The sequence below is a fragment of the Takifugu rubripes genome, chromosome 10 (genome assembly GCF_901000725.2).
Source record: "Takifugu rubripes chromosome 10, fTakRub1.2, whole genome shotgun sequence".
Lineage (NCBI taxonomy): Eukaryota > Metazoa > Chordata > Actinopteri > Tetraodontiformes > Tetraodontidae > Takifugu > Takifugu rubripes.
In genome coordinates, this window is record NC_042294.1 from 9,225,645 (window position 1) to 9,238,196 (window position 12,552).

Consider the following 12,552-nt stretch of genomic DNA (forward strand, 5'->3'; position numbering starts at 1 on the left):
GTCATGAAGAAACACACAAGCTTTAATTGGTTTTTTTATCCCACACGCTCCAGCAGACCTCGTCTCTGTTAAAGGGCGGCTAGCTCAGCTAGCGTGCTAGGTGGAGCCTGGCTTCCTTCAGGCGTCTGATTTTAACGTACAGGAATCGTCAGGTAGCGATTACACAAGTGCCATGAGTTTCTCAAGAGTTACGGTGCTTGTATGAGCTGCTTTGAAGTTCTAAAATGGAAACTGGATCAAAGAAAATCCTGATCTCCACTTAAGGTGCAGATATTACAGCAACATGAACACATACATGAATATATATATAATAAATCACAAATTATTCCTAAGAGAACCAAGTTTCAGGCTTTTTCATTGGATATTTGTCTTAGATAGCGGTGGTGCGATCACCAGACTTGACTGGTTGATTACTTGATTTTTAAAGAAGTAAAATCTAAACAATAAATATGATAAAAACAGATTATCATCAATGAAAGAACGTTAACTAATTACTGGACTCAAACAGGTACGTAACTCAGCGCGAGCAGCCGTTCACTGGCCGCCTGCGTCGTCCCTGCCGACCTCAAACTCTTTTATCTCTTTAGAGATGCGCTCTGCTATCTTCCTGCTGCTGGCCACGATCAGCCTCCGGGACATCAGGTCGAACGGGCCGCCTGGATGGGGAAGAACAGACGAGCCATCAGCGTTTTGCTGCAGTAGCTTAGCATGAAATGAGCTCCCCGGTATTGAGGCCGGTCCACGTTTTCGTAGTCACCCAGAGCATCAGCGACATAATGTTTAGCAATTTCCCCTCAAAGCTGCTGCAGTGGCGCAACAGAGTCTGGAACTAATGCAGCTGCGGAGACGAACGCCTCACCGGAGACGTCCATGACGACTCCGCCCGCTTCGGTGACGATCACGGCCCCTCCGGCCATGTCCCAGCAGTGGATGCCCATGTGGTAGTAAGCGTCAGCCGACCCGCACGCCACCAGACACATGTTGATGGCGGCGCTGCCTGGACAACGGATGCTGGGGAGGGACCCAGAATGACAAACTGATCAGTTTCTGCATCTGTCCGGGGGAGGACACACATCCACGCCGGGGAGTGTTAGCATGAGTCACCGCCAGCGTATGGTCGTACACGCACCCGTGGACAGGAATGGTAAGGATGGCGTTGATGTTGCGCAACATTGTTTTGAAATGCTCCGGATTCTTCTTGAAGCCCATCTCTGTCAGGACCAGTGATTGGCTGATGTCTGGAATGGAAAAGTACAGCAGGGAGGGGAGGAAGGAGTCGGCGAGGGTTCGCTCAGAGGGGACCGGGGTGGTGCTGGCGCCACCTGCTGGCGCGCACACAAGCTGGCTCACCTTCCTGTTGGGACACGTTGATGGGCTCGCCGTTGCAGAAGGCGCCCCCGCCTCTGCGCGCCGTGTACATTTTGTCCTCCGCGCAGCTGTAAACGATCCCGAACTCTATCTGAGATGGGGGAGAAGAGCGCGTTCACTGTTGTGTTGGGTTTTTCCTCTTACAATTCATGTTTGAATACGGAAAAGAAACACAACCCGCCTCTTTCTTCACGGCAAAGCCGACGGATACGGACACAAAGGGGAACCTGCGCAGAGGAAGTTCCAATATTAAACTCAGTGAACTTCCTGCAGGTACCGACTCTATTATCAGATCAGTCTAATTATCCTGACAGAGAGTCAAGGGCAGGACGTAATTAAAAGATAAAAATAGCAAACCAGCAAAGATTAAATAAATAAATGGGAAAAACCAGCCTAAATGGTTCCATTTCTTATGCCAGCAGGTCAGTACCTGTGAACAAAGTTGGTGGTCCCATCAATCGGGTCAATGATCCAAGTGGGATTGTCTGTTAGAACACTGGGGGCACCGGCGGCTACAGATTCCTCACCGATGAAGCTACAAAGCCACAGGAATCAAACAAAGGGGTCGTTATCGCAGCAACAAATAACTGGGACTCGGTGTGCGCTACAACAGGACTCGGATCAGAATCTACATCTCCAGGGCACCTGTGAGTGGGGAACTTCTCTTTAATGGAGGATATAATGAGTTGTTCCACTCTCTGGTCCGTCTCGGTGACCAGGTCGACCGGCGAGCTCTTCTCCATGACGTTGATGTCTTTCTGGAGCGCCTCACGGATCACCTGGCAGGAACACGCCAGTTTAACGGCTGGCTGCATCTTTTCCTTTAATACACTCTCACCCTTCAGGTGTCTAACGGCAACAGATTCTACATTTGTGGCAACAGAGTCAGACAGGAGTTAAGTGAGGGCTGTTAGCCCATTTTTACAGTTCACTTCACATCCGAGTAATTTGTCCTGAGATTCGGTTAGACGTGATTTCATAAACTTTACAAGTAAACCGAATTTATGACCCGAATTTATGAACATCCCCACCCAAAAGTGACTTTTAAGGAATGACATTAATGATTCTCGGATTCAAACACTGATGATTTCAAAATGTGAATACAAAAGTCGTCACCTGTCCAGCATGTTTGACTACCTCCACACAATAATCCGTACATTCTTTCCAAACATCAGCCATCGCTGACCCTGTTATGGAGAAACCACAAGTTATATTTGGATATATCTGATGCAGCTTGAATTAATTTGAATTACAGAATCTCTCGGTTCCGTGTAGCTTTTAGCTCACTGCGCTAGTCAACTTTTGACGCCGATCACATATAGTGAGAAGTGCAGATGAAACGTCACACTTACGATTTGGTGTTTATCAGTGGTTTAAAATGTGGTTAGTGGTGTATAACGTGTAAAAAGTCTGGAGAATAAACGGTTTGAGCGGAGTTAAACTCACCAGCATCCGCAAGATCAGAATTCACGGCGGGTGGGAGGGGCTAACAGTAACACCTGCTCTGATTGGTCAATATCTGCCGGCTACGGTCAGTCCCCTCTTCTCATTAGCTAGAAGGCTCTCATCAAATGTGCGGACCTATACGAGTAAATTTTACGTAAATTAATTTCTTAGAATTATAGTCTATAATCTACTTTCAGAGGTTCACACTTGAATGATAATTTAGATTATTTCTAAATAGATTTTCGTGAAATCTGTAGTTGGCAACGGTGTCAATAAAGTTGCGTAACCAAAAAAAGTCTACCCGACATGCACCGCGCCCGAGCGAATCCGAGCCTGCGTCAGAGTCAGCGGCGAAAGATGGATGAAGTCTCGGGGGTTAGTTCAGCGATGGAGTTTTCTGGAGAAAGCGGCGCAGCTAGAGTCCACGAGCGGCTCCAGAAACGCCACCAGATGAGGACGGATGATGCCGAGCGGAGGAGGGAAGCTAAAGAGAGCGAGACTGTCGCTGAGGAAAAGGGCGAATATTTCTCCGCCGCGTTCAACGCGGAGCGGGCGTCCATCGACGGGCTGCTGTCCAGCTGCAGCGGGGCTGACCGGGCCGCGGCGTCCGAGCGGCTGGAGGAGGCCACCTCCAGGACCCTGCAGCTGCAGAAGTTCCTCAACGACAGCGTCGCCTTTCTGACCTCATACGACCTGAGTCGAGCCCAGGCCGCTCTCCGGGAGCTCCAAACCTCGCTCGCTGACACCAGGGAGGAGTGTCTGCCCAAGAAGAAGTTCGGCTTCCGAGCTCGCGCTAAAGCCGCAGACAAAGCCCCCGCACCCGTCCCAGACACGCCTTCACCGGCCCCAGCGAGCAAGGTGGACAGAGCCGCAAACCCGGAGGGGTGCGGCTTTTCCAACATGGACGGGATGCATCTGACAAAGACTGCGGAGGAGATCCAGAAGCGAGACGTGTTGCTCAGTCACTTGACCGACTGCAGGGTCCGTCTGTTCGGTTCTCCCAGCACGCTGCACCTGAAACACATCCGCGGCTGTGAGGTCCTGTGTGGGCCCGTGTCCAGCTCGGTGTTCGTCGACCAGTGCAGCAACAGCACACTGGCCTTTCCCTGCCAGCAGCTGCGGACCCACAACACCACCGACACCCGGGTGTACCTGCATGTGACCAGCCGGGCCATCGTGGAGGACTGCAGCGGGGTCGCCTTCGCCCCGTTCTCTTGGTCCTACCCCAGCCTCGACGAGGACTTCACGGTGTCTGGGCTTGACAGGAGCAGGAACAACTGGAACCAGGTGGATGATTTTAACTGGCTGGCTGCAGGGACACCTTCCCCGAACTGGACTGTCATTCCAGAAGCAGACAGGAGAACCGACTGGGACCTTTAGAATGTGCAAAGTGTTTGAATCCTTCCAAATGAGCTCTTATTTATGTTGAATAAATGACTTAAAACAAGTCTTTGGTTTATTTATTGCATACTGCTATTAAACACAAATCGTCTATTTACACAGCATGATTATATGTAATAACCACGGTATTACCAATGTAACAACTTTAGTGAGTTAGCTATTAAAATTGTAAGAGATTGTTAAATTTGTATCGTCACCCTGAATTTTAATAATCTAGACGTAAACACACGTAATACCCCCTCCTGCCGGAAGATGGAAGCATCGCCCAGGCGCTTCTGATCAGAGATGAGGGTCGATTAAACTGATCACAAACCGCTTCTGCTCTTCCCTTAACGGGGTCGCGGGGGTCATAGCCCCCGTCTGACATTTGTGGACAGCATAACAAGCTAAGAAATGTAAGGATATAAAGAGGACGATGCTCCAAATTAGCCCACTGGTCTTTGTTTGACCTGTCAAAGGGAGCACTTGAGTGTGTGTGAAGTTTCCACCAGTTTTCTGATGGTTCTTCCACATTCTGCGAGTACATCTTTGTGTCCTTCCTTTTCATTTCATAAACACTTAAGTGCCATCGTGGCAGCTGACAACAGCAACGTCTCACCACCTAATGGGAGTCATGGGGTCTGGATGGGAGGAGGGCCGCTTGGAAAACCTTCCTCTGTCCTTTAAGCTTCGGTTCAGGACGAAGCTGTGCTAGAGTGGAGGGGCTTTTGGCGTCGTGGCTGGGGTGAGTATTTTACACGCCTCTGTCCTTAACTTAGAGGAAAAGTTCTTGAGATAATCATCTGAAGCCGCCGAACTGATGTGAGTTGCTTTTTGCTTTCAGTTGAGGCCTTTGTGATGATCTCTACTGGGGCTTAAACAGCAGCAGTTGAAACAGGAAGTGTTGGTTTTCAGCAGAAGTCGAGGAGTTAATGTGCTTACAGGGCAGCAGATAGAGGAACGTGACTTTCGTAATGATTGACTCCCCGCTGTGTAGCTGTAGTTCCCACAAGCACCTGCTCAAGAGGAAGCTTCCCCGTGTGAACGAGCCGTGCGAACGAGCCAGGGCTTTTGTTTGTCGTGGAATTTTTAGCCGTTTGGAGAAGAAAAACTATTAATCTAAGTTACTGCGTAGGAGATGGTTTTAATCCAGTCAGTCGGTCAGGATACACACACGGAAGCATGCGGAGAGATCTCTGCTCAATGTATACAGTTCTGATCTTATATAGTTGAAGGCCCGCCCCTGAGGTGCAGACGTCTTCACAGCATGTGTTTGCTGCATACACAGGACACAGGACGCCAACACAGTAGGTGTGCACTGTATGCACCTCAGGAGTTTGGTGCCTTCACAGCGGGTGTTCCGGCTGGCACAAGAAGTTGAATGCCTGAGGATGTCCCCCCTCAGTCCTTTGACGCTGGTCTTCCTTCAACCTTTGTTTCCATGTAAATGAATGAGGAACCAAATGGATTCCGTCTGCTCTCCCAGTCTCCATCACACCCTTCCTTTTGTTCTCAATTTACATTTCACAATAGAATACCATTTCAATTTCCTCCTTTTGTATACAATTTACATTCCACAATCAAATTCCATTTCATGTTTTTTCTCCCATTTCCATGAGCCGAACCCAAAGATCTGAGGGCTTCTTTTAAATTCACAAAAGGCGTGTTTCACTCGAATGTTGCTCCCTAATCTGGCCAAGTGTGTGTTCGCGAGACCTTCTCCTTTGTTCATCCATCCAGCCCACAGGTGTGGCCGATCAGACAGCACGATTATTATTATAGAAGGGAGGGGGGACCATTTACCTAAACCACAACACATCTCCTTCAAGTCAAGTTTATTTAGAGCCCCAAATCACCATCTTTGCTGGAGGGCTCGACAGTTGTGACACCCTCTGTCCTTAGACCCTTGAAATGGCTCAGAAACACTTAAATAATCCCCATTTAGGGAGAAAGAAGAAACCGGGAGAGCCACAGATGAGGGCTCCTCTCCCTGTGGACAGACCTGCAGTAGATGCCACATATACAGAGAGCATCAGTAATATACAGGTTATTATAGCCATATTGGAACTGGTCTAAAGTTGCTCTACGTTAGAAGGCGTGGATGGGATTAGAAAACACGTCCATGGGCCCAGGTGCAGCCTCGTATGGAGCTCTGACCTCAACCTTCAGGTCTCGATGGACCCTATGGATCAGGAAGACTTGAGAAATGCTGCATCAGTAATATGTGCATTTATGTGAGAGTAGATTTTTCAGACAAAACACACTTAAATGCACAGCATCCTCCCTAGCGCGGCCCCACACGAGGATGTCGTCAATCTCGATCCCACATGACTGTCCCTCAAATAGCTGCTCCATGCACCTTTGGAAGACCTCACTGCCCGTGGTGATGCCATAGGGCATGCGTAGGAAGGTGTAGCAGCCCACTGGGGTCATAAAGGTGGTGAGTCTTGAGGATTCCTCGCTGAGTGGCACCTGCCAGTAGCCACACTTTGCATCCAGAATGCTGAACATTTTGGCATCTGGCATGTCAGCGATCACCTCCTCCACAGTCTTCAGGGGGTGATGGGGCCAGAGGAGGGCCTTGTTAAGGTTGACAGGGTCAATGCATAGTCTGATGGTGCCGTCTTTTTTCTTCGCGGCCACCATTGCTGAAACCCATTCAGTGTGTTCCTGGATTGGTGTGATGACCCCCATGTTAGTCATTCTCTGCAGTTCTGCCACGATTTTGTCCCTCATGGCCAGTGGCACCCGCCTCGGGGCACATATGGTGGGGGGCACGGAGTGATCAAGGCGCATGTGGTACACTACAGGCAGTTTGCCGATGGTGTCATTGTTGAACAGGTCTTTGTATTCCAATAGCTCAGGTGGTTCCTGTTGGGTGAGGGCATGCACTTCCGGACCAAAAGTCAGAAAAACCAGTCTGACACTGTCTCTGAGACCCAGCAAGGGCTTGGTGTTTCTGTCCACAATTTGAAATTGCAGTAGGCCACAGGTTAAATTCACATCTGCTGCACCAAGAGTCTGAATATTGTGACCCCCGTAGGCAACAAGATTTGCCTTCTTGTCGGGATTAATGCAGGCAGTGGGGTCAGTGTGCTGCAGGAGCGCCCTGGATATTACGTTACATTTGGCCCCAGTGTCAATCTTTACACGTAGCTGCCTGCCCGTGTTGCATGCAGATAGCTTAGCAAACCTTTCATCTCGGTCACACACATCCTGTGGTTGGTCTATGCTTTCGCAGTAAAACATTTCCACGCTCTCAGTGTGAAACACATCAGCTGGCTCTTGTGTCGGCTGCGCGTCAAGCTCACTCATGTACATGTATCAGCCCTTGCGTGCAGTGGGGGACAGGGGCCGTGCTGGTCTGATGGTGCCCAGTGGTTTTCCTGATCTGCAGCATCTCGAAAAGTGGTTGGGTTTTCTGCAGACGTTACAGCGCTTGTTAAAAGCAGGACATTTGCTGCGCTGGGGTGCATGTTGACCACCGCAGTTTGTACACTGGTTGAAGTGGACCATGCACACCTCCGCTTCCTTCTTTATTTCTCTGTTGGCCCTCTCCGACCGTTCATGCAGCATGCAGATTTCAGTGGCCGCGTTCAGTATCAGCGTTTTCTGTTTTAAGAGCTGGGCGCGGACCGTGTCATCGTGGATGCCGCAGACCAGACGGTCCCTAACCAGTTCATCATGTAGCGCACCGAAGTCACATTTCTTGGCCATTACCTTCAGCATGGCAACATAAGACTGGACAGACTCCTGTTGTTTCTGGTTGGTTGTGTTGAATGCATGTCTGTCCATAATTACATTTTTCACTGGCAGGCAGAGCTGGTCAAACTTCTGAACGAGGACGTCGAGGTCTTCGCGATCCTCTTCCCTCTCGGAGTCGAATGTGTCGAGTTTATCCAGAGCCTCTGGGCCGGCCAGGTTGAGGAACGTGTAAGCCGTTACCTTCTTGCTAGTGACCGACAGCCCGGCGTTGCAGCATCCTGAGTGGTCGACACGTGATATGCCACTGCCTAAACCATGGCAAACGCCACACAGTCTGCAGCATAGTCATCAGATTTGGTTCTTTCCAGTTGGGGAGGTTACTCATATTTAAAGAAGGAAACTTGGAGAAGTTTGAACCCTAACAACAACGACTAAACAAGAATCTTCGTGCCATCAAAGAAACCAAAGCAAATAGCCAAATTTTACACCCAAAAAAGAATTTCTGTTGTTTGAGGTATTAAAACAGCTGTGATGAGGAATATAACTGAGGGGGTGAATAAGGAATACTTCAGGATGATTCTATATAACAGAAATTAGCTCATGCTCCCAGGGCTGATCTGGACCCTCCCTTCTGGTCTGGTGCGAGTGGTCAAGTTCCTGAATCTATACTTGGTAGTTCGTACTTTAAAGCACATACTTTCTGCCAGTGGTGCTGCTGACGGGGGTGAAATTCTTTGTGGGATACCCAAGTGTCCCGCCAGCAGACAGGGGACATCTGATGCATACTTAATCCAATGGGAAGAGCAACAACACTCCTGGGAAACTTGGAGCATAGCTGGCAGGAGTAATGCATAGAATAGGAACAGTATCCAGGAAGTAAGTATGTTTCATAAGTATGTGATCATGCAAGTACGGACAGGTCCACCTATTTTTTCATCTGGTCCGAAGTCCTAACTCTCGCTCTGAGGCCGGCCAAGGCTGTGAGGAAGTACTAGAACATGTACGACACACCGTGTGAGGCTTATAAACACCTGCATGTGGGTAGTAATACAGTTGTTCACATCTGTTGCTAAAGATGGCGATGCAAAGACATGATTAACTAACCAGGCGTGAAAAGATCATCTCAAAATGGGGCCGTTCGGTTGTTTAAATGTTTGTCATGGTGAAGGCAGACGGATGGTTTCCTCTAAAATTCTCAAGGCCTCATCTGTGTACAGTTTGCAGAGGCTGCCTGTGGTGACGCCACGGTGATGCTGAACGGATCCATCGCCACCCCCTTCGACACATCGAGGTCAGTCCCTCCGCTACCTTCCAAGTTTATGGGTGGAGATGGTGTTTTCTGACATGTGTCCTGTTGTTTTCAGTGTTTTTGGGAGCGTCGAGGTTCTGAAGTTGAACTCCACCAAGGTCAGGAAGTTGACCGTCGTCCTTGTCACAGCAACGACACCCGTGTAAGGTTCTAGGTTTCCTGTCACCAGTTTGAGGTTGTTGCCAGATAAATGTCCAGAACCTGAAGTTCTGCTCTGGGTCTGCTCAGGTCAGACTGCTCAAACGAGTCTTTACAAAAAATTAAGGCAGAAACTGGACAGTCTTATCATCTACGAATGCAAGGAAGTGAGCGAGTAAGTATACGGGCAGCTTCAGGCAGCTCTCTCTCACACTCACACACACACACACACACACACACTTACATCAGCAAACACTTACACTCACACTCACATTCTACGAGTATCAGCAAACACTTACACTTCCAGGAAAAGAAAACATCATACACATTTTCTCCAAAAACCTCTAAAACATGTTGTTACGGTTCGTGGTTGTTTAGGACCCGAACGCAGGCAAGACGTAGTGATGAAAGGTCCAAAAATTGGTTTTATTAAACAAACACAAAAGGCCAGTCCTCCTGGACTACAGCTACAGTTATTTCCCCGGATGCACACAACGAGCTCCAGCATGGAGCCACAAAAATCTTCTTTACATTCACAAAAGGCGTGTTTCACTCGAATGTTGCTCCCTAATCTGGCCAAGTGTGTGTTCGCGAGACCTTCTCCTTTGTTAATCCATCCAGCCCACAGGTGTGGCTGATCAGACAGCACGATTATTATTATAGAAGGGAGGGGGGACCATTTACCTAAACCACTGCAACACATCTCCTTCAAGTCAAGTTTATTCAGAGCCCCAAATCACCATCTTTGCTGCCTCGGAGGGCTCTACAGTTGTGACACCCTCTGTCCTTAGACCCTTGAAATGGCTCAGAAACAATTAAATAATCCCCATTTAGGGAGAAAGAAGAAACCAGGAGAGCCACAGATGAGGGCTCCTCTCCCTGGGATGGACAGACCTGCAGCAGATGCCACATATACAGAGAGCATCAGTAATATACAGGTTATTATAGCCATATTGGAACTGGTCTAAAGTTGCTCTACGTTAGAAGGCGTCGATGGGATTAGAAAACACGTCCATGGGCCCAGGTGCAGCCTCGTACGGAGCTCTGACCTCAACCTTCAGGTCTCGATGGACCCTATGGATCAGGAAGACTTGAGAAATGCTGCATCAGTAATATGTGCATTTATGTGAGAGTAGATTTTTCAGACAAAACACACTTAAATGCACAGCATCCTCCCTAGCGCGGCCCCACACGAGGATGTCGTCAATCTCGATCCCACATGACTGTCCCTCAAATAGCTGCTCCATGCACCTTTGGAAGACCTCACTGCCCGTGGTGATGCCATAGGGCATGCGTAGGAAGGTGTAGCAGCCCACTGGGGTCATAAAGGTGGTGAGTCTTGAGGATTCCTCGCTGAGTGGCACCTGCCAGTAGCCACACTTTGCATCCAGAATGCTGAACATTTTGGCATCTGGCATGTCAGCGATCACCTCCTCCACAGTCTTCAGGGGGTGATGGGGCCAGAGGAGGGCCTTGTTAAGGTTGACAGGGTCAATGCATAGTCTGATGGTGCCGTCTTTTTTCTTCGCGGCCACCATTGCTGAAACCCATTCAGTGTGTTCCTGGATTGGTGTGATGACCCCCATGTTAGTCATTCTCTGCAGTTCTGCCATGATTTTGTCCCTCATGGCCAGTGGCACCTGCCTCGGGGCACATATGGTGGGGGGCACGGAGTGATCAAGGCGCATGTGGTACACTACAGGCAGTTTGCCAATGGTGTCATTGTTGAACAGGTCTTTGTATTCCAATAGCCCAGGTGGTTCCTGCTGGGTGAGGGCATGCACTTCCGGACCAAAAGTCACAAAACCCAGTCTGACACTGTCTCTGAGACCCAGCAAGGGCTTGATGTTTCTGTCCACAATTTGAAATTGTAGTAGGCCACAGGTTAAATTCACATCTGCTGCACCAAGAGTCTGAATAATGTGACCCCCGTAGGCAACAAGATTTGCCTTCTTGTTGGGATTAATGCGGGCAGTGAGGTCAGTGTGCTGCAGGAGCGCCCTGGATATTACGTTACATTTGGCCCCAGTGTCAATCTTTACACGTAGCTGCCTGCCCGTGTTGAATGCGGATAGCTTAGCAAACCTTTCATCTCGGTCACACACATCCTGTGGTTGGTCTATGTTTTCGCAGTAAAACATTTCCACGCTCTCAGTGTGAAACACATCAGCTGGCGCTTGTGTCGGCTGCGCGTCAAGCTCACGCACGAACGTGTATCAGCCCTTGCGTGCAGTGGGGGACAGGGGCCGTGCTGGTCTGATGGTGCCCAGTGGTTTTCCTGATCTGCAGCATCTCGAAAAGTGGTTGGGTTTTCTGCAGACGTTACAGCGCTTGTTAAAAGCAGGACATTTGCTGCGCTGGGGTGCATGTTGACCACCGCAGTTTGTACACTGGTTGAAGTGGACCATGCACATCTCCGCTTCCTTCTTTATTTCTCTGTTGGCCCTCTCCGACCGTTCATGCAGCATGCAGATTTCAATGGCCGCGTTCAGTGTCAGCGTTTTCTGTTTTAAGAGCTGGGCGCGGACCGTGTCATCGTGGATGCCGCAGACCAGACGGTCCCTAACCAGTTCATCATGTAGCGCACCGAAGTCACATTTCTTGGCCATTACCTTCAGCGTGGCAACATAAGACTGGACAGACTCCTGTTGTTTCTGGTTGGTTGTGTTGAATGCATGTCTGTCCATAATTACATTTTTCACTGGCAGGCAGAGCTGGTCAAACTTCTGAACGAGGACGTCGAGGTCTTCGCGATCCTCTTCCCTCTCGGAGTCGAATGTGTCGAGTTTATCCAGAGCCTCTGGGCCGGCCAGGTTGAGGAACGTGTAAGCCGTTACCTTCTTGCTAGTGACTGACAGCCCGGCGTTGCAGCATCCTGAGTGGTCGACACGTGATATGCCACTGCCTAAACCATGGCAAACGCCACACAGTCTGCAGCATAGTCATCAGATTTGGTTCTTTCCAGTTGGGGAGGTTACTCATATTTAAAGAAGGAAACTTGGAGAAGTTTGAACCCTAACAACAACGACTAAACAAGAATCTTCGTGCCATCAAAGAAACCAAAGCAAATAGCCAAATTTTACACCCAAAAAAGAATTTCTGTTGTTTGAGGTATTAAAACAGCTGTGATGAGGAATATAACTGAGGGGGTGAATAAGGAATACTTCAGGATGATTCTATATAACAGAAATTAGCTCATGCTCCCA

General features: G+C 49.1%; 3 protein-coding genes across 7 annotated transcripts in view; 2 read left to right on the top strand and 1 right to left on the bottom strand.

Annotated features, from left to right (window-relative positions):
• On the bottom strand, nucleotides 1-2,937 carry LOC101071990 (inositol monophosphatase 1-like). Of its 4 annotated transcripts, none has more exons than XM_029842987.1 (9): nucleotides 2,721-2,824; nucleotides 2,485-2,555; nucleotides 2,014-2,147; nucleotides 1,799-1,903; nucleotides 1,550-1,595; nucleotides 1,351-1,459; nucleotides 1,130-1,238; nucleotides 860-1,011; nucleotides 1-656 (listed from the first exon to the last, which is right to left on the bottom strand). In XM_029842987.1, the coding sequence occupies exons 2-9, from the start codon at nucleotides 2,545-2,547 to the stop codon at nucleotides 535-537; spliced, it is 840 nt and encodes a 279-aa protein (XP_029698847.1). In that variant the 5' UTR covers nucleotides 2,548-2,555; nucleotides 2,721-2,824; the 3' UTR covers nucleotides 1-534. The 4 variants fall into 4 exon arrangements, with proteins under 4 accessions (XP_029698847.1, XP_029698846.1, XP_003976933.2 ...); XM_029842986.1 differs by having other exon boundaries at nucleotides 2,014-2,233; XM_003976884.3 differs by having other exon boundaries at nucleotides 2-656; nucleotides 2,815-2,937.
• The window catches only part of LOC115251286 (uncharacterized), a 21,978-nt gene continuing 10,436 nt past the window's right edge, over nucleotides 1,011-12,552 (top strand). For both annotated transcript variants that reach the window (XM_029842984.1, XM_029842983.1), the window contains exons 1-4: nucleotides 1,011-1,144; nucleotides 9,117-9,190; nucleotides 9,264-9,350; nucleotides 9,437-9,521. In XM_029842984.1, coding sequence (XP_029698844.1) covers nucleotides 1,142-1,144; nucleotides 9,117-9,190; nucleotides 9,264-9,350; nucleotides 9,437-9,521 — 249 coding nt within the window. In that variant the 5' untranslated portion in view covers nucleotides 1,011-1,141. The remainder of the gene's footprint in view (nucleotides 1,145-9,116; nucleotides 9,191-9,263; nucleotides 9,351-9,436; nucleotides 9,522-12,552) is intronic.
• tbcc (tubulin folding cofactor C) lies at nucleotides 3,106-4,261 on the top strand. The gene has a single exon (XM_003976883.3). The coding sequence runs from the start codon at nucleotides 3,121-3,123 to the stop codon at nucleotides 4,192-4,194; it is 1,074 nt and encodes a 357-aa protein (XP_003976932.3). The 5' UTR covers nucleotides 3,106-3,120; the 3' UTR covers nucleotides 4,195-4,261.